The sequence below is a fragment of the Pan paniscus genome, chromosome 11 (assembly GCF_029289425.2).
Source record: "Pan paniscus chromosome 11, NHGRI_mPanPan1-v2.0_pri, whole genome shotgun sequence".
Classification (NCBI taxonomy): Eukaryota; Metazoa; Chordata; class Mammalia; order Primates; family Hominidae; genus Pan; species Pan paniscus.
Genome location: NC_073260.2, coordinates 89,333,431 through 89,354,473, shown reverse-complemented (window position 1 = coordinate 89,354,473; position 21,043 = coordinate 89,333,431). Strand labels below are relative to the sequence as shown.

The window sequence follows — 21,043 nt, the reverse complement described above, 5'->3', positions numbered from 1 at the left end:
CCTACTCCTTATTCCTCCTATCCTGTCCTATTTTAGTTATTTACTTATTTTTTTTGGTTCACTCCTTGCAGAACTTAGTCTACTACCCTGTCCTTTTGTCACCGGAATCTCCAGTGCTGGTTTCCTATCTCCCGTTCTCCTTTTTCCTTCTCCATGATGTATTATGTGGCAGTATCTAATATTCGTTTTGGTATTTCTTATATTATTTGTTTTTAATATTTTCATATCTTGTTTTTAGGATTAGATTGTTCATTTCTTAAGGGTAAGGTGGGCATCTTCACTATTTGTGTGCATTTGTGTAGCCCAGAGTCTGCTATACACGTGTTTATGTATATTGTTGATTGAATTAACAGAAAAGAAACTTCCTTAGGGTCCTGGGTATGAAGCATAAATAGAGCTCTCAGACCTCGCTTAGCTGGACCTGCTGAGCAAATGTAGGTGAGATGAGAAGCTTCTTATAGAATATATACTCATTGTTTGGGCCTTCTCCCTAGAGAGTTCTCTGAAGAGCAGATTTTCTTCTTTATCTGTTCAAGTCAAGCTGTTGAAGACCTCTGGCTATTTCTTCTGTCTGTTGGCTTGAGATGCTATTTGGGAGTTGATTTGGGAATATTATATATGTATCCCCAAGCAATTTTTCTTTTTTTCTTTATTTTGTGGGACAGGGTCTCACTCTGTTGCCCAGGCTGGAGTGCAGTGGCACCATCTTGGCTCACTGCAGCCTTGATCTCCTGGGCTCAAATGATTTTCCTGCCTCAGCCTCCTGAGTAACTGGGACTACAGATGCATGCCACCATGTCTAGCTAATTAAAAAAAATTTTTCTGGGAGACACTAGGTTTTGCCATGTTGTCCAGGCTGGTCTCAAACTCCTGGGCTCAAGTGATCTTCCCACCTCAGCCTCCCAACATACTGGGATTACAGGCATGAGCCATTGCACCTGGCCCAAGCAATTTTTCGATTCCATATTCAAATGACGGATAAGTCCAATGGATTTGAGGATGTCACATATCTTTTCCAAGACTAATTGGTTAATTAGGCTGAATTAAATTATGTGACAAAAAGCTTAGTTTCTCCACTGTGAACACTGTAACTTAGTGGCTAGGCTTATTCATCTACTTTGTGGCTCTGAATAGCTCTCCAGATAGCTTAGAAGTTTTTGGACACAAAAACTGAGTCCTATATTATGTTTCTACTCCAAAGCACTAAGTCATATGTCTTGTAAGTGCTCAGGAAATGCTAATTAAATGAATAAATTAACTCAGTACATTCTATGCTGTATTATATTTATATAAAAGGGACAAATTTTCTTTGCTTTATTCATTTTCAACACCTGACATGAATTCTGTGGCTGTCATTCTATATCTCAAACTTGTGAATCTGAGAACATTTATTTTATAGCACAACAGGGAACCCAAGCTTTCTCTAAAGTACAAACTTGAAGCTTCTACTTGTGATAAATAGCTGTTGTTTTCCTGAGAATGCCTTTCTGCTTTCTCTGCTGGAATTGGTCTTTTCTTGTCTTTCCTGGATTACCCCTCAAGTAACCTTGTGTTTCAATAAGAGCTTTCTGGAGAACGTTTTTAGCATTAACACAGGTACTATTTGCGTATTCTAGTTTAATACTGGGATTATGTTTGAGTTAGTCCTTCCAAGCAGATATTCAACCATGTATGATACTGCTTTTAAATAGTGCTTATCTGGCTCTTTATGGAATGATTTCTTTTCGAATTTTTTCCCCTGGTTATTATTATAGGAAAATCATTGTATTTATCATTATCCCATGGTAATAATTTTGCTTATAAGTGACAGTGCCTAGCTTAATGATGATTAATGAGTCTCCAGGGACTGAGTGGTGTGAACTAGCACACTCTAGAGCCCCTCACTTGCCTGTGACCACATGTTCCTATCAAACTTATATGTTCTCAGGGACCCTACTTCTCCCTGGACTCCCTTTCATAAATCCCCCCCTCCCCGGCTTTTTTGGTGGGGATGGAGTCTGGCTCTGTCACTCAGGCTGGAGTGCAATGGCGTGATCTTGGCTCTGCCTCCTGGGTTCAAGTGATTCTTGTGCCTCAGCCTCCCAAGTAGCTGGGATTACAGGTGTGCGCCACCATGCCCAGCTAATTTTTGTATTTTTAGTAGAGACAGGGTTTTGCCACGTTGGCCAAGCTGGTCTCAAACTCCTGACCTCAGGTGATCCGTGCACCTCCCAAAGTGCTGGGATTACAGGCTTGAGCCACCATGCCCAGCCTGATAAATCTTGTAAAGTAGACTTACCTTTCCTAAAAGTTTCCTGTATACAATGTGTAGTTTAAGTTGAAGCAGTGTTAGTTAACAATAAAACATATAAAACTGTTGCCTATGGGTGGAAATTGGCAGGCAGGCCTGGCAATAATGTCCTTATTACTTGGCCTCATATTGTGTGAAACTGCATTAGTCTAATTATGATTGTCTCTCCAAAGCGGAAAGAATGGATAGACAAAGGCATTTTTCTTTCTTTTCCCCCCCTCATCCCCACTGAGGTTTAATTGGGATATAAAAAACTGTACATAATTAATGTATACAATTTAGACATTTATATAGTTGTGTTACCATCACCATAATCAAGGTAGTAAATATATTTATCACCTCTAAAAGTTTACTTGTGTCTCCTTTTTTTTGTTGTATGTGTGTGTTAAGAGCATTTAATATGAAATCTACCCTCTTAAATTTTGAGGTGCACAATACCTTATTGCTAACTGGAGGCACTGTGTGGTATAGCAGCAGGTCTCTGGAACTTATTTAACTGTAACAAAGGCAGTTTTCTATGGATACCTATTATAGGTTTCTTGGAGCCTAAAAATGGTCGTGGCATTCTGGGAAATTTTGATTTTTCCTGAAGACAGGATCCTGGTGAGAAAGCATTCAAAGTTTAGCAAAACAGGAGATGTAGTTGTTTCTTTCATATTGTCTAGCTTTCCTCAAAGGGCTTTCCTCTTTCCCTTAGTGAGATTAGTCGCCTGGACCTGGGTCTAAGTGTGGAGGTATGGAACAAAGGACTGATCTGGGACACCATGGTGGGGACTGTGTGGATTGCGCTGAAGACTATTCGTCAGTCAGATGAGGTCAGTCATTGCATTTTCTGTTTGGAAGTATGGTTCCCAGCCCATGCTTCTCCCCATGCTAGCTCCACTTTAGCTAATATTCGTCCATGCATCTTGGATTATTCTTCCCCCTTTCTAATTAGAGGGCATGCAACCTGCCTGTTCCTAACTTCACCTGAAGGTTCAGATGATTTTATTTATGTCTGGCCTACCCTGTGTCCTGTGACTGAACTCACAGGCTCCAGAGCACCTCTTCAGCCTTATCAGGTAGATAGCCCCTTCTGAGGTATGTGTGTGTCGGTGTGTGTGTTTACTTAGGGTACTTGTGGTTTCTGTGTTCTCTTCTAAGTCACTGCCCTGGGAGAAGTCCCATTAAACTTCCTTAGCCAGCTGGCTGGCTATTCTCTGCTTTGTTTCTTTGAGTTACCAATCTCCAAGGAACTAGTTTTCAGTGCCCTTCTTCTGCATGTAAGCCTGACAGAGTTTAAGGAACTACCAGGCTTGGCAATTTGTATTCACACTGTCTCTATATGTTATTTCTAGGATTGAACTCTTGCCTCACTTTCCTAGACTAGACCATAACTCAGCATCATTTCCCCACTTTGGACCTGGACAAAATCTGTTATATTCCTGTTTGGTGTTAACATGGACCATGAGTTTTCTCTGGGAGTGGGGAAGTTGAAATTGCCTCTATTTTCTGTATTTCTTTTAGTTCTAGCTAAGTCTCTACTCCCCAGGCAGATGGGCAGTTCATTTTCATTGCTGCCCCAGTTCAATCCTATTTAGCCAGCAATGTTAGTAGCTTTTTACTGACTAGAAACAGTGACACAGTCATTAAGAACTGTGCAGGTTAAATATTGATCCACAGAGGTACTTAGTTTTAGAGTATGGTACTCCAGACATTCTGTCCTCGTTAGACCTGCAGAGCTGAGCACAGTGAAAGCTGCTCTCCCCACCAAAGAGGGAAAACAGAAGCCACATGCAGTGGAGGCAGGTGGTGACAGTGGTGTGTTTGCCTTATCAGGATGTGAATGGCCCTCAGAAGCTCAAACAAGGAACTTCAGAGAAAAAAACCTGACTCTTGAACTAAGAGGGAGCCAAGAAAGATTAAACTTTAATCTTAGATATTTGTTTCCTAGGAAGGGCCTGGGGAATGGTCCACATTAGAGGCAGAGACGTTAATGAAAGACGATGAGATCTGTGGAACTAGAAACCCAACTCCTCATAAAATTTTGCTTGATACAAGATTTGAGTTGCCTTTTGGTGAGTAAAATTTTAAAACTATTTAATAATTTTTACCATATTGTTTGGAATTGTTTGCTAGTTGTTTCGTTAATGTATATTTTGTCACCTCAGCCATCTCCTTTGAGGATATTCTGTCTTCATTCACTCTCTTTCTCATAACACTTCACCCAGGGAATGGTGCAAAGTAGAATATAGAATAGTGCTCATTAAAGAATCTACACTAAAAAGCATTCTCTTCAACTCATTTAATTTTCTGTGACTATTTATTATAATGACTTATGAAATATTTGCTTGTTAGATTTATTATTTTGAAAATAAACATTTATTGTCTTGAAGTGACTATATATACCTTCTGATTTGTTAATTTAAGTATTAAATAGCACTGATAAATAGAATAATAATTTAAAATGTAAATTAAATCACAATACATGCTCATGATAAAAATTCAAATAGTAAGGAAATGTACATGGATAAAGCTAAAAGTTTATTTTCCCAGTTCCTTTAATCTTCTTTGCATTCTCCAGTGTGAAACCACTGTTAACATTCTTGTATTTTGGTTTAGACACGTGATATTTATTTTCCAAAAACTTATTTTGGCAAAATTTGGATCATACCCTATGTAATATTTATTTGCTGATATATAGTGTTTTACAAACTGCTTAGACATTTATCCTGAACATCGCTCCATGTTATACTTTAAGATCTGTCTTATTCATCTGAACAGATGCCTCTACCATAATTTATCTTTTTTTTGTTTGTTTTTTTTTTCCTTTTTTTGAGATGGAGTCTTGCTCTGCCCAGGCTTTAGGGCAGTGGCATGATCTTGGCTCACTGCAACCTCTGCCTCCTGGGTTCAAGTAATTCTCATGTCTCAGCCTCCTGAGTCACTGAGATTACAGGCTTGTGCTACCACACCTGGCTAATTTTTTGTAATTTTTTGTAGAGACAGGGTTTCACCATGTTGGTCAGGCTGGTCTCGAACTCCTGACCTCAAACGATCTGCCCACCTCTGCTTCCGAAAGTGCTGGAATTACAAGCGTGAGCCACCATGCCTGGCCTACCATAATTTATTTAAGTAATCCTTTATTGATTGACAGGTGGGTTTTTTCATTTTTTTTTTTGATGTTATATACCACAAACTAATAACTCTGTATATCTTTGCCCATTTTGAGTCTAGAATAAATTTCTTAAAGTAGAATTGCTGGATCAAAGTATAAGTACATCATTACTTTTTATGGAATCTACTAAGTTCCTTGTCCAAAAGGTTATACCAATTTATACTCTTATAAATTATATCTGGGGAGTGCCTGTTTCTGCACATCCTTGGCAGTCTTTTGTGTTTCCCAATGGTTAATCTTTATTTGATTATTTTGTATGATATCTTATCGGGGGAAATTCAGCCCCCGATATTTCACGTGGGTCCTTTTCCATTTTTCCTAAGTGTTGGCCGGTCTAAGAAATAAAGGGAAAGAGTACAAAAGAGGGAAATTTTAAAGCTGGGTGTCCAGGGGAGACGTCACATGTCGGCAGGTTCTGTGACGCCCCCCAAGCTGCAAAACCAGCAAGTTTTTATTGGTGATTTTCAAAAGAGGAGGGAGTGTACGAATAGGGTGTGGGTCACAGAGATCACATGCTTCACAAGGTAATAAAATATCACAAGGTAAATGGAGGCAGAGCGAGATCACAGGACTGGGGCGAAATTAAAATTGCTAATGAAGTTTCGGGCATGCATTGTCATTGATAACATTTTATCAGGAGACAGGCTTTGAGAGCAGACAACTGGTCTGACCAAAATTTATTAGGCAGGAATTTCCTTGTCCTAATAAGCCTGGGAGCGCTACAGGAGACCAGGGCTTATTTCATCCCTTATCTACAACTGTAAAAGACAGACGTCCCCAAAGCAGCCATTTCAGAGCCTCCCCTTAGGGACGCATTCTCTTTCTCAGGGATGTTCCTTGCTGAGAAAAAGAATTCAGTGATATTTCTCCTGTTTGCTTTTGAAAGAAGATAAATATGGCTCTGTTCTGCCCAGCCCACAGGCAGCCAGACTTCAAGGTTATCTCTCTTTTTCGCTGAACATCGCTGTTATCCTGTTCTTTTTTCAAGGTGCCCAGATTTCATATTATTTAAACAATTTGTGCAGTTAACACAATCCTCACAGGGTCCTGAGGCCACATTCAACCTCAGCTTACAAAGATGATGGGATTAAGAGATTAAAGTAAAGACAGGCATAGGAAATCTCGAGTATTGATTGGGGAAGTGATAAGTGTCCATGAAATCTTCACAATTTATGTTCAGAGATTGCAGTAAAGACAGGCTTAAGAAATTATAAAAGTATTAATTTGGGGAACTAATAAATGTCCATGAAATCTTCACAATTTATGTTCTTCTGCCATGGCTTCAGCCTGTCCCTCCGTTCAGGGTCCCTGACTTCCTGCAACAGTATCTTGTTTTAGTTTAGTTGATTTCTATTAGTTTTATTTTAATTTTTTACTGTTCATATTATTGATATTTGCATGTTCTATTGTTATTGCTGTCATTTTATGATCTCAGTGTATTTGTATCTTGTATCCTATGGTGATTTAAGCAAAAATGACATGATTTTCCAGCTAGCTCAGAAAGAACTAAACTCAGAACAACTATTATTTCAGAAAAATAGAAAGGAAGTCTTTCTTGTGGGACTGTAGACCAAGCTGCAAGTGAAGGGAAAATCAATTGGAGGGAGTGGGTCTTGGTTCAAATACCACAGATATTGACCATTTTCACCAAATTTTAGTAGATATTCTTGAATAAATGTTTTTTCTTTTGCTGTATGCACTTAGCACCATTTCCAGAGACTTTAAATGGTTGTTTTTTTAATGTTGTATTACTTTTTGACTGATTTCACTCACTAATTACATAGTTACAAATGTTATATAAAATAGACATTATTCTTCTACTTTTAGTAGTTGATTTTATTTAAAAATCAGGGCCTGGCATGGTGGCTCACACCTGTAATCCCAGCATTTTGGGAGGCTGAGGTGGGTGGATCATGAGGTCAGGAGTTCAAGACCAGCCTGACCAACATGGTGAAACCCCATTTCTACTAAAAATACAAAAAATTAGCTGGGCAAGGTGTCGTGCGCCTGTAATCTCAGCTACTTAGGAGGCTGAGGCAGGAGAATCACTTGAACCCAGGAGGCATGGAGGTTGCAGTGAGCCGAGATTCCACCGCTGCTCTCCAGCCTAGGCAATAGAGCAAGACTCTGTCTCAAAAAAAAAAAAAAAATCAATAATAACAAAGTAACATTTATGGTGAATTATTGTGTGTTGGTGGGCATGTCACTAAGTATTTACATGTGTTAGCTCAGTAATCCTCATTTCAGTCCTTTGAGGCAGGCCCAACTATTATTCCCCACTTTAGAGATAAGCAAACTATGACAGAGAGTATTTAAGTATTTTGGCCATGGTCTGACTCTAGAGCCTGGGCTTTTACTTTTAACTATTTGTATAATACATTTAACCACTTCCTGTTGGGTATTTTGATTGTTTGAAGTTTGTACTGTTATAAATAGCACTGCAATAAACATGCTTGTATCTCTCTATTTTTTTCTTCTTAATACTATTTTTGTGGAATGAGGCAGGAATAAATTAATAATGGTTTAAAAAGTTATCCAGTGAAAAGTCCCTTCAGAAATCCATTTTCTTCCTGTAGGCTACCACTATTAATACTTTCTTGTGTATCTTTCCAGAGTCAGTTTCTGAATATAAGCGCGCACACACACACACACACACACCACCATCTTCTTTTTAAAACGCAAATAGTAGCATATTCTAACACATTCCCTGTGCCTTGCTGTTTTGCACTTAGTATATCTTGGTGAATCATCCCACATCAGAGCATATAGACCCGCAGCAGCAGCAGCTCCTCTTCCACCTTGCACTTCCCACTCTCCTTCTTTGTAACAGGTGCATAGTATACCATTTTATGGGTGTACCATATGCATGAGAAAGCACTATACAAATTACGTTGTAGACTATTTGAAGGTGTGTGTAAGTGTTTTTAAATAAGACTTTGAAATATTGCTACCAGTTGTTAAAGAGCTAGTTGAAGGGAAGGAGCTGAAGTTTTGGACAGGTGGAACAAAGGAGAAAGGAAAGGGCTATATTTGCTTTATTCATGTGGCTACTAGAATGTGTATCTGTTGAAATGTCTCTGAAGTTGATATGATCCATATATTGCCTGAGTGTTTCTCTTCAGTGCTGGTTAGATGGTCATACTTGATGTTTTTAAAAGGTGAGTTTTGGGGAGAAGTTGTTATAGTCAATGTAAAATGTTTAGGAATGAGGATATACCATTATACCATTATTTTTTAAGAATTCAAATATTTTCACTTAGAGACTCACTTAACAAATATTTGAGCATCTAATATTTTCCAGGCATAAAACCTATGAGTATTTTTTAATAGCTTCTTTTAAAAAATTTTTAATTGTGGTAAGAGACATAACTGAAAATTTAGCATCTTAACCATTTTTAAGTGTACAGTTCACTAGTGTTAAGTACATTCACATTGTTGTGCAACAGATATCCAGAACTTTTTCACCTTGCAAAACTAAAACTCTGTCTCCATCAAACAACTTCTCATTTCCCCCTCCCCACAGCCACTGGCAATGACCATTCTTTCTTTTCTGTGAATTTGACTACTTTAGTTACCTTAGAGAAGTGAAATCATACAGTATTTGTCTTTTTTGTGATGGACTCATTTCATTTAGTGTAATATCCTCAAAGTTTATCCATGTTATGGCATGTGGCAGGATTTTCTTCCTTTTAAGGCTGAATAATGCTCCGTTGTATGTAAATCTCTCATTTTGTTAATCCTTTCATCCATTAGTGGACACTTGGGTTGCTTCAACTCTTGGCTATTGTGAATAATGCTACTAGGAACTTGGGTGTGCACATATCTCTTTGAGATCCTGCTTTCACCTCTTTCGTATATATAATCCAAAGTGGGAGAACTATGTCACATGGTAATTCTACTTTTAATTTTTTTGGGAGAAAACCTTTGAATTTTGAGCATCTCAATATCTCAGCATGTAACTTTTCTTCTAAGCTAATCCTTTGGATGGTTTTGGTCTTGCTGAGGGGGAAGGTAGTATGGTTACATAGAAAGAATGTAGTTTTTGGAATCATACAAACCATGGTTTGAATCATGGCTCATCTCTTTATAAACTGTGACCCTGACCAGATTATTTTAGCTCTCTGAGCTTCAGCTTCTTCATCTACAAAATAACAATGGGAATAACAGTACATTGTATTGGTTTTTGTGAAGAGTAAAGATAATGTTCATGACAAGAACCAAACCATCAGTTAAAACTTGTGCATCACTACCACCTTCTGACTTTAGTCATTAGACAGAGTAAAGTGTTATCTGCTGATGATTTATTACCTGCTGATGTGATTTCTTTTCTTTTTCTTCTTTTTTTTATGGTAGATATCCCAGAGGAGGAAGCCAGATATTGGACCTACAAATGGGAGCAAATCAATGCCTTGGGAGCTGACAATGAGGTAGGAGCAGCCTTATTTGCAGTATAGAGAGATGGGGGAAAATCTCCAGTGCTCTTTATAGGTTGCCCAGGGAGGGGCCCAAGAGCATGTTGTCCTGAGAATGAAATCACTTAAATTGCATTAAAGAAAAAAGGCAGCTAGAAGATTGCCTGAAATGTCACTAGAAGGTTCCATCTCCCATTTATTCTGTTCTTCCCACTCTCCCATACTATGGTACTAGTCTGGCTGTAGACTCTTAGAGAAGGAGCTTGTACCAGGGAATCTGTCCTCTTTTGTTACACCTGTGAGTTGGAGGCATTTCTTTTGCTTCTACTGTCTCTCAGTTTTTTGGATATTATTTTTATTTGTGTCCTGTTTTTGAGGATGTTTAGACTATTGCATTGTTTGTTCTTGCTGGTCCTAACTTACCTCCAGAGATGAGGCTGGTGTGTATAAGAGAACGCATTCAGCTCAACCTGGGGCATCAGGATTGGAGAATGTTTTTGTTATTGCTGATGGAGGGAAAAGATGATAAATTTGTTTATTTTGGACATGTGGGCTACTAAAAAATGGGTCTGATTATAAGATATACTTTGAGTGCCAGAGGATATTTCAGCAGAAATTGTTGATAAACAATTTCATGAGATAATTTGAAGTTGAGGTTTGAATGGGTAGAGAGCTGTAGGCATAGAGCTTCATTAATATATTAGTAACAATTGAAGTCATAGGAATGGAAAAACTTGCTCAGGTAGAGCGTATGGAGACAGTATTAAAGAACAGGAACAAAATCTTGGGAAACCTTAGACATAGAATTCTGAGAAACAAAGGAGACTGAGAAAGGGCAACCTTAAAGAGAGAGAATAAGATAACCAGGAAAGATTAATGGAACAAAGAAAAAAAGAGATTCAAGGCAGAAATTCTTGACAGTATCACATGTTAAATCAAGTGAATTATGAAATAGAGCTATTGGATTTGGTGATTGATGACGAGTATACATCCATAGACTAGTACAGAAAGCCAAAATGCAGTGGTTTGATGACTGTATTTGTTTCCTACAGCTGCCATCACAAAGTACCACAAACTAGGTGACTTACAGCAACCAAAATTTGTTTTCACACAGTTCTGTAGACTGGAAGTCTGAAATTAGGCTGTCAGCAGGATAAGTTCAGCTCCGTCTAGAGGCTCTGAAGGAGGAAGCATCCTGTACTCTCCTCCTACCTCTGATGGTTGCTGGCAGTCCTTGCTGTTCCTTAGCTTGTAGATGTATCATTCTAATCTCTGCCTCTGTTGTAATGTGCCTCCCTGTGTGTCTGTCTGTGTCTTCACAATGCATTCTCCTGTCTCTGTGTGTCTGTGTCTAAATTTCCATTTTTCTTGTAAGAACAACAGTCATTGAATTAATTTGATTATATCTGCAGAGACCTTGTTTCCAAATAAGGTCATATTCACAGATACTTAGGGTTAGAAGTCTAACATATCTTTTAGGACATAGTTCAACCCACAGTGAGTTAAATGAAAGATGAAGAAATGGCATTTGGGACAAGCAACATCTACTCTTTTCAGGGTTTTCCGTTACCTCCTTTGTTCTTGGTAGGCTTTCTGTTATTAAGCTGTATAACTCTTCTCATGTCCACACCAACATCCTAACTTTTCTTCATTGTTGAAAGCTCCAGTCCTCTTTCTCCACTTAGTAACTCTGAGCATTTGTGCTGTCTTTGCATGTACTTTACTTTGTGTTTTCATTCTTCCCAAGCCTGGCTGTGGAGTGGTATTCAGCCTTTCAGACTGCCATCATCTTTGTTTTCCTAGTAAAGAAGCATGTTGTACTTTTCGTTTTATAGGCTTTGCTCTGTGTCATTATACAGAATCAGAAGAAGGGATTAAAACAATTTAAAAACCAAATATAACTTATACAAAAATTGTGGAATTTTATAAGTTCTAATAATAATGGTTCTTGGTCTGTGGTTCCCAACTGCATATCAGATTTTTGCTTTCTGTGTTTTTTTTTAAATTTTATTATTTTTATACTTTAAGTTTTAGGGTACATGTGCACAATGTGCAGGTTTGTTACATATGTATACATGTGCCATGTTGGTGTGCTGCACCCATTAACTCGTCATTTACATTAGGTATATCTCCTAATGCTATCCCTCCCCGCCTCCCGCCACCCCACAACAGGCCCCAGTGTGTGATGTTCCCCTTCCTGTGTCCAAGTGTTCTCATTGTTCAATTCCCACCTGTGAGTGAGAACATGCGATGTTTGGTTTTTTGTCCTTGGCGATAGTTTGCTGAGAATGATGGTTTCCAGCTTCATCCATGTCCCTACAAAGGACATGAACTCATCATTTTTTACGGCTGCATAGTATTCCATGGTGTATATGTGCCACATTTTCTTAATCCAGTCTATCATTGTTGGACATTTGGGTTGGTTCCAGGTCTTTGCTATTGTGAATAGTGCCGCAATAAACATACACATGCATGTGTCTTTATAGCAGCATGATTTATAATCCTTTGGGTCTATACCCAGTAATGGGATGGCTGAGTCAAATGGTATTTCTAGTTCTAGATCCCTGAGGAATCGCCACACTGTATTCCACAATGGTTGAACCAGTTTCCAGTCCCACCAACAGTGTAAAAGTGTTCCTATTTCTCCACATCCTCTCCAGCACCTGTTGTTTCCTGACTTTTTAATGATTGCCATTCTAACTGGTGTGAGATGGTATGTCATTGTGGTTTTGATTTGCATTTCTCTGATGGCCAGTGATGATGAGCATTTTTTCATGTGTCTGTTGGCTGCATAAATGTCTTCTTTTGAGAAGCGTCTGTTCATATCCTTTGCCCACTTGTTGATGGGGTTGTTTTTTTTTTCTTGTAAATTTGTTTGAGTTCTTTGTAGATTCTGGATATTAGCCCTTTGTCAGAGGAGTAGATTGCAAAAATTTTCTCCCATTCTCTAGGTTGCCTGTTCACTCTGACGGTAGTTTCTTTTGCTGTGCAGAAGCTCTTTAGTTTAATTAGATCCCATTTGTCAATTTTGGCTTTTGTGGCCATTGCTTTTGGTGTTTTAGACATGAAGTCCTTGCCCATGCCTATGTCCTGAATGGTATTGCCTAGGTTTTCTTCTAGGGTTTTTATGATTTTAGGTCTAACATTTAAGTCTTTAATCCATCTTGAATGAATTTTTGTATAAGGTGTAAGGAAGGGATCCAGTTTCAGCTTTCTACATATGGCTAGCCAGTTTTCCCAGCACCATTTGTTGAATAGGGAATCCTTTTCCCATTTCTTGTTTTTGTCAGGTTTGTCAAAGATTAGATGGTTGTAGATGTGTGGTATTACTTCTGAGGGCTCTGTTTTGTTCCATTGATCTATATCTCTGTTTTGGTACCAGTACCATGCTGTTTTAATTACTGTAGCCTTGTAATATAGTTTGAAGTCAGGTAGCGTGATGCCTCCAGCTTTGTTCTTTTGGCTTAGGATTGACTTGGCAATGTGGGCTCTTTTTTGGTTCCATATGAACTTTAAAGTAGTTTTTTCCAATTCTGTGAAGAAAGTCATTGGTAGCTTGATGGGGGGGATGGCATTGAATCTATAAATTACCTTGGGCAGTATGGCCATTTTCATGATATTGATTCTTCCTATTCATGAGCATGGAATGTTCTTCCATTTGTTTATATCCTTTTTTATTTTTTTGAGCAGTGGTTTGTAGTTCTCCTTGAAGAGGTCCTTCACATCCCTTGTAAGTTGGATTCCTAGGTATTTTATTTTGTTTGAAGCAACTGTGAATGGGAGTTCACTCATGATTTGGCTCTCTGTTTGTCTGTTATTGGTGTACAGGAATGCTTGTGATTTTTGCACATTGATTTTGTATCCTGAGACTTTGCTGAAGTTGCTTATCAGCTTAAGGAGATTTTGGGCTGAGACAGTGGGGTTTTCTAGATATACAATCATGTCATCTGCAAACAGGGACAATTTGATTTCCTCTTTTTCTAATTGAATACCCTTTATTTCTTTGTCCTGCCTGATTGCCCTGGCCAGAACTTCCAACGCTATGTTGAATAGGAGTGGTGAGAGAGGGCATCCCTGCCTTGTGCCAGTTTTCAAAGGGAATGCTTCCAGTTTTTGCCCATTCAGTATGATATTGGCTGTAGGTTTGTCATAGATAGCTCTTATTATTTTGAGATACGTCCCATCAGTACCTAATTTATTGAGAGTTTTTAGCATGAAGGGCTGTTGAATTTTGTCAAAGGCCTTTTCTGCATCTATTGAGATAATCATGTGGTTTTTGTCTTTGGTTCTGTTTATATGCTGAATTAGATTTATTGATTTGCGTATGTTGAACCAGTCTTGCATCCCAGGGATGAAGCCCACTTAATCATGGTGGATACGCTTTTTGATGTGCTGCTGGATTCAGTTTGTCAGTATTTTATTAAGGATTTTTGCATCGATGTTCATCAGGGATATTGATCTAAAATTCTCTCTTTTTGTTGTGTCTCTGCCAGGCTTTGGTATCAGGATGATGCTGGCCTCATAAAATGAGTTAGGGAGGATTCCCTCTTTTTCTATTGATTGGAATAGTTTCAGAAGGAATGGTACCAGCTCTTCCTTGTACCTCTGGTAGAATTCGGCTGTGAATCTGTCTGGTCCTGGACTTTTTTTGGTTGGTAAGCTATTAATTATTGCCTCAATTTCAAAGCCTGTTATTGGTCTATTCAGGGATTCAACTTCTTCCTGGTTCATTCTTGGAATGGTGTATGTGTCGAGGAATTTATCCATTTCTTCTAGATTTTCTAGTTTATTTGCATAGAGGTGTTTATAGTATTCTCTGATGGTAGTTTGTATTTCTGTGGGATCAGTGGTGATATCTCCTTTATCATTTTTTACTGCGTCTATTTGATTCTTCTCTCTTTTCTTCTTTATTAGTCTTGCTAGCAGTCTATCAATTTTGTTGATTTTTTCAAAAAACCAGCTCCTGGATTCATTGATTTTTTTTGAAGGGCTTTTTGTGTCTCTATCTCCTTCAGTTCTGCTCTGTTCTTAGTTATTTCTTGCCTTCTGCTAGCTTTTGAATGTGTTTGCTCTTGCTTCTCTAGTCCTTTTAATTGTGACGTTAGGGTGTGAATTTTAGATCTTTCCTGCTTTCTCTTGTGGGCATTTAGTGCTATAAATTTCCCTCTACACATTGCTTTGAATGTGTCCCAGAGATTCTGGTTTGTTGTGTCTTTGTTCTCGTTGGTTTCAAAGAACATCTTTATTTCTGCCTTCATTTCATTATGTACCCAGTAGTCATTCAGGAGCAGGTTGTTGAGTTTCCATGTAGTTGAGCGGTTTTGAATGAGTTTATTACTCCTGAGTTCTAGTTTGATTGCACTGTGGTCTGAGAGACAGTTTGTTATAATTTCTGTTCTTTTACATTTGCTGAGGAGAGCTTTACTTCCAACTATGTGGTCAATTTTAGAGTAAGTGCGGTGTGGTGCTGAGGAGAATGTATATTCTGTTGATTTGGGGTGGAGAGTTCTGTAGATGTCTATGAGATCTGCTTGGTGCAGAGCTGAGTTCAATTCCTGGATATCCTTGTTAACTTTCTGTCTCGTTGAGCTGTCTATTGTTGACAGTGGGGTGTTAAAGTCTCCCATTATTATTGTGTAGGAGTCTAAGTCTCTTTGTAGGTCTCTAAGGACTTGCTTTATGAATCTGGGTGCTCCTGTATTGGGTGCATGTATATTTAAGATAGTTAGCTCTTCTTGTTGAATTGATCCCTTTACCATTATGTAATGGCCTTCTTGGTCTCTTTTGATCTTTGTTGGTTTAAAGTCTGTTTTATCAGAGACTAGGATTGCAACCCCTGCCTTTTTTTGTTTTCCTTTTGCTTGGTAGATCTTCCTCCATCCCTTAATTTTGAGTCTATGTGTGTGTCTGCACATGCGACGGGCTTCCTGAATACAGCACATTGATGAGTCTTGACTCTTTATCCAATTTGCCAGTCTGTGTCTTTTAATTAGAGCATTTAGCCCATTTACATTTAAGGTTAATATTGTTACTTGTGAATTTGATCCTGTCGTTATGATGTTAGCTGGTTAGTTTGCTCATTAGTTGATGCAGTTTCTTCCTAGCATCGATGGTCCTTACAATTTAGCATGTTTTTGCAGTGGCTGGTACCGGTTGTTCCTTTCCATGTTTAGTGCTTCCTTCAGGAGCTCTTGTAGGGCAGGCCTGGTGGTGACAAAATCTCTCAGCATTTGCTTGTCTGTAAAGTATTTTATTTCTCCTTCACTTATGAAGCTTAGTTTGGCTGGATATGAAATTCTGGTTGAAAATTCTTTTCTTCAAGAATGTTGAATATTGGCCCCCACTCTCTTCTGGCTTGTAGAGTTTCTGCCGAGAGATCCGCTGTTAGTCTGATGGGCTTCCCTTTGTGGGTAACCCGACCTTTCTCTCTGGCTGCCCTTAACATTATTTCCTTCATTTCAACTTTGGTGAATCTGACAATTATGTGTCTTGGAGTTGCTCTTCTCGAGGAGTATCTTTGTTGCTTTCTGTTTTTATTCTAGGGTATGGCACTCACTACATTTTCATCTTTCATCCTCTCTTCCACTGTGCTGCTTATCTTTTTAGCAGTTTTATTGAAATATAATTTTTATATACTGTACAGTTCACTCATCTAAAGCTTACAATTCGGTGGCTTTCAGTATCTTCATAGTTGTGCCCTATGGATATCACCACAACTCCAAATCAGATTTTTGCCTTCTGTTTTTATTCTAGGCTATGGCATTCACTAAGTTTTTATCTTTCGTCTTTCTTCCACTGTGCTGTTTATCTTTTTAGCAGCTTTGTTGAAATATAATTTATATATACCATACAGTTCACTCATTTAAAGCTTACAATTCAGTGGCTTTTACTAGCTTCATAGTTGTGCCCATGGATATCACCAGAATTTTGAATATTTTCATTGCCCCATAAAGAAACCCTGTGCCCTTAGCCATCAGCCTCCATTCTTCCCTATCCTCCTCAGCCCTATACAACCACTAATCAACCTTCTGTCTCTATGGACCTATTCTGTGCATTTCATATAAATGAAATTATATAACATGTGGTCCTTTGTTTTCTTTCACTTAGCATAATGTTTTCAAGGTTTCATTCTTGTTTTACCATGTAAATAAATTCCTTTTTATTGCCAAATAACATTCCATTGTATGGATGTAGTACATTTTAAATTCATTCATTAGTTGATGGACAGTTGGGTTGTTTCTCTGCTTGTTAGCTGTTATGGATAATGCTGCTTCGAAGGTTTATATACAAAATGTTGTGTGGACATATGTTTTCACTTCTCTTGCGTATGACTTGGGAGTGGAATTGCTAGATCACATGGTAACTCTGCATTTAACTGATAGACTGCCAGCCTATTTTCCAAAGTGGCTGTGACATTTTATACTCCTACCAGCAGTGTATAAGGGTTTCAATTTCTTCATATTCTTGTCAACACTTGTTATTATCTTTTTTATTATATCCATTCTTCGATTCTTAGCATGTATGAAGTGGTCTCTCATTTTGGTTGCTATTCCATTTAAAAACTTTTTTATTATGGAAATTTTGAAACATGAAAAAATGTAGAGTTACTCTTCCTTTTTTTTTTTTTTTTTGAGGAGTCTCACTCTGTTGCCCAGGCTGGAGTGCAGTGGCGCGATCTCTGCTCACTGCAAGCTCCACCTCCCAGGTTCACGCCATTCTCCTGCCTCAGCCTCCGGAGTAGCTGGGACTACTGGCACCCGCCACCGCACCCAGCTAATTTTTTGTATCTTTTAGTAGAGACAGGGTTTTACCGTGTTAGCCAGGACGGTCTCGATCCTCTGACCTCGTGATCCACCTGCCTCGGCCTCCCAAAGTGCTGGGATTACAGGCGTGAGTCACCGCGCCCAGCCTACTCTTCCATTTTTTGCTGGAGTATTTTAAAACCAATCCAGCCGGGTGTGGTGGCTCATGCCAGTTATCCCAGCACTCTGGGGGGCCGAGGTGGTCAGATCACTTGAGGTCAGGATTTCAAGACCAGCCTGACCAACATGGTGAAAACCCACCTCTACTAAAAATACAAAAATTAGCTGGGCGTGGTGGCGGGAACATGTATTCCCACCTACTTGGGAGGCTGAGGCAGGAGAATCACTTGAACCTAGGAGGCAGAGGCTACAGTGAGCCGAGATCACATCACTGCACTCCAGGCTGAGTGATAGAGCGAGATTCCCTATCAAAAACAAAAAACAATCCTAGGTATTATCTTGTCTCACCCATAAATATATCAATATAGATCTCTAACAGATAATGCTTTTTTAAAAAAAAACCACAATGCCATTATCACACTGAACTTAATAATTTCTTAGTGTCATCCAATACCTAGTCTTTTCAATTTTCTTTATTATCTAGAAGATGTGTTTTCATAGTTGATTTTTTCATTTCAAGAGCCAGATAAGATGCGCCCATTTGGCTGTCATGTCTCTTAAACCATTTTACTTTATTTTATTTTTGTATTTTTTGTAGAGATGGTGTTTCACCATTTGCCCAGGCTGGTCGCAAACTTCTGTGCTCAAGCGATCTGCCCGCCTTGGCCTCCCAAAGTGCTGAGTTTACAAGCATGGGACACCAAGCTCAGCTCCTTAAATCATCTTAGCTGTAAAATCATTCACTTACCCTCATCTGTTTTGTAGACTTCTGCACATTCTGGATTTTGCTGATTGTGTCCCCAGGTTTTATTTACTGTGTTCCTTTATCTCTCTTATTTCCTTTAAACTGAAAAGTGCATCTATTAGTTTGAAGATTAGGTTATAGTTCATTTTTGTGATAGAGGTGATGTTAAAATTCAACAGTGGATTCAAGTACTGTCAGCCCATTTCATTCATTATGATGTTTTCCCATCAGCTTTTCATCTAATGGTTTTAGCTGCAAATAATAATGACTATTTTATTAGAGTCTGAAAAATGATGATTTTCTTTCTTTCTTTTATTTATTTATTTTTATTTGAGATAGTCTTACTTTGTCACCCAGGCTGGCGTGCAGTGGTGCTGCAGTCTCTGCCTCCTGAGTTCCTCAGCCTCCTGAGTAGCTGAGATTACAGGCGTGCACTACCATGCCTGGCTAATTTTTGTATTTTTTTTATAGTGACAGGGTTTCACCTTGTTGCCCAGGCTGGTCTCAAACTCCTGGCCTCAAGTGATCTGCCCACCTCGGCCTCCCAAAGTGCTGGGATTTCAGGCGGAAGCCACTGTGGCTGGTCTGATAGTCTAATTATATTATTCCTTCAGCATTTATTAGCTATGATTTGTCTATAAAAAAAATTTTCTCAATACCAGCACTTTGGGAGGCCGAGACGGGCGGATCACGAGGTCAGGAGATCGAGACCATCCTGGCTAACACAGTGAAACCCCGTCTCTACTAAAAATACAAAAAATTAGCCGGGCGTGTTGGCAGGTGCCTGTAGTCCCAGCTACTTGGGAGGCTGAGGCAGGAGGTTGGTGTGAACCCAGGAGGCGGAGCTTGCAGTGAGCTGAGATTGCACCACTGCCCTCCAGCCTGGGCAACAGAGCGAGACTCTGTCTCAAAAGAAAAAAAAAATTTTTTTTTCTCTTACCAGCTATTCAGTTCACAGAAATATAGTCTGTATAAGAAAAACATTCTCTTTTATATTTTTAGAATAATGAACTGTTGCCTCAGCAACTTCTCAAGGTGACCAGTAAGTTATTTTCTTTTTTAAATGGAATATTACTATGTATTTATAAATTTGGGTATATTTGATAATGTATTTCAGCCCATTGCAATCATTCTTTTTTGGAGACAGGGTCTTGCTCTGTTGTCCAGGCTGGAGTGCAGTGGCACAATCATAGCTCACTACATCCTGGAATATCTAGGTTCAAGTGATCCTCCCAGTTCAGCTTCCCAAGTAGCAGAGACTACAGGCACACATCACCGCACCTAGCTAGTTTTTAATTTTTTTGTGGAGGTGGGGTCTTGCTATGTTGCCCAGGCTGGACATTCTTTTTGATACTAAAATGATCTCATCTTTGGTTAATGGGAATTTCTTCAAGTTGGCTTTTTTCTCTTCTCTTTTTCTATTTTTATCATGAAAAAAATTTAAGTATACATACAAATACAGGAATAATAAAAGGAAACCCATGTGTATACCTACCCCTAAGATTCACTAATTATTAAGATTTCATCATACTTGCTGCAAAATCATTTTAAAAATACAATATAGAGTCTAACTTTTTTATTCTACAGTGTGTAACGTTTCCCATACACCTCGTGGGCCTAGAAGTGCTAATCAAGACTGATTTGGGCACCTACCACTTTACAGAGTTGGATTGTACCACACTGTATTACTTTGCCTACTCATGGGCAATTAGGTTTTCACTATTATAAATGCATGCTGCAGTGAACATTTCTGGACCTGTTTCTCTATGCTTGTATTTGAGAGAGTCTCTGGGTGTATATCTGGAAGGATAGTTGCTTGGTTGTAGGATATGCTCTGTTCAACCTTAGTAGATATTACTAAATTGCTTTCTGAAGTGATTGTGCCAATTTACATTTACCCTTTTCCTATTTCACTGTTTCCTTACTGATACTTGATGTTATCAGATTTTAAATTTTTGTTAATCTAACAAGTATAGAAATTGTTTTAATTTGTATTTTCCTGTTTATTGGTGAGATTTATTCATTTATTCACCAAATCAGTTATTACGCATCAGGTACCATACACTATTCTGTGTTTAATATACATCAGCGGTTGAAGATCCCTACGCTCATGGATCACATAGGCAGAATCAGACAGTAAGCAAGAAATATAATAAATATAGTTGAGTATTAGAAGGTGAGAAGTGCTATAGGGGATTTCTTAGTCTATTTGGATTGCTATAACAATGCAAACTGGATAGCTTATAAACAACAGAGACTTATTTCTTATAGTTCTGGAGGATGGGAAGTCTAAAATCAAGGCACTGGCACATTCATTGTCTGGTGAGGGCCCATTTCCTGGTTCACAGACAGCACCCTGCTGTGTTCTCATGTGATGGAAGCATGCTCTCTGGAGCCTCTTTTGTAAGGGTGCTTATGCCATTCATGAAGTCTCCACCCTTATGACCTAATCATCTCCCAAAGGCCCTACCTCCTAGTACCATCACACAGGTGAATTTTTGGTGGGGGCAGGGGTGG

At 38.8% G+C, this 21,043-nt stretch overlaps 1 protein-coding gene across 5 annotated transcripts in view; it reads left to right on the top strand.

Annotated features, from left to right (window-relative positions):
* The window catches only part of UNC13B (unc-13 homolog B), a 246,905-nt gene that overhangs the window by 76,738 nt on the left and 149,124 nt on the right, over window positions 1-21,043 (top strand). For all 5 annotated transcript variants that reach the window (XM_055092058.2, XM_008955225.4, XM_055092057.2 and 2 more), the window contains exons 4-6: window positions 2,988-3,105; window positions 4,224-4,347; window positions 9,801-9,874. In XM_055092058.2, coding sequence (XP_054948033.1) covers window positions 2,988-3,105; window positions 4,224-4,347; window positions 9,801-9,874 — 316 coding nt within the window. The remainder of the gene's footprint in view (window positions 1-2,987; window positions 3,106-4,223; window positions 4,348-9,800; window positions 9,875-21,043) is intronic.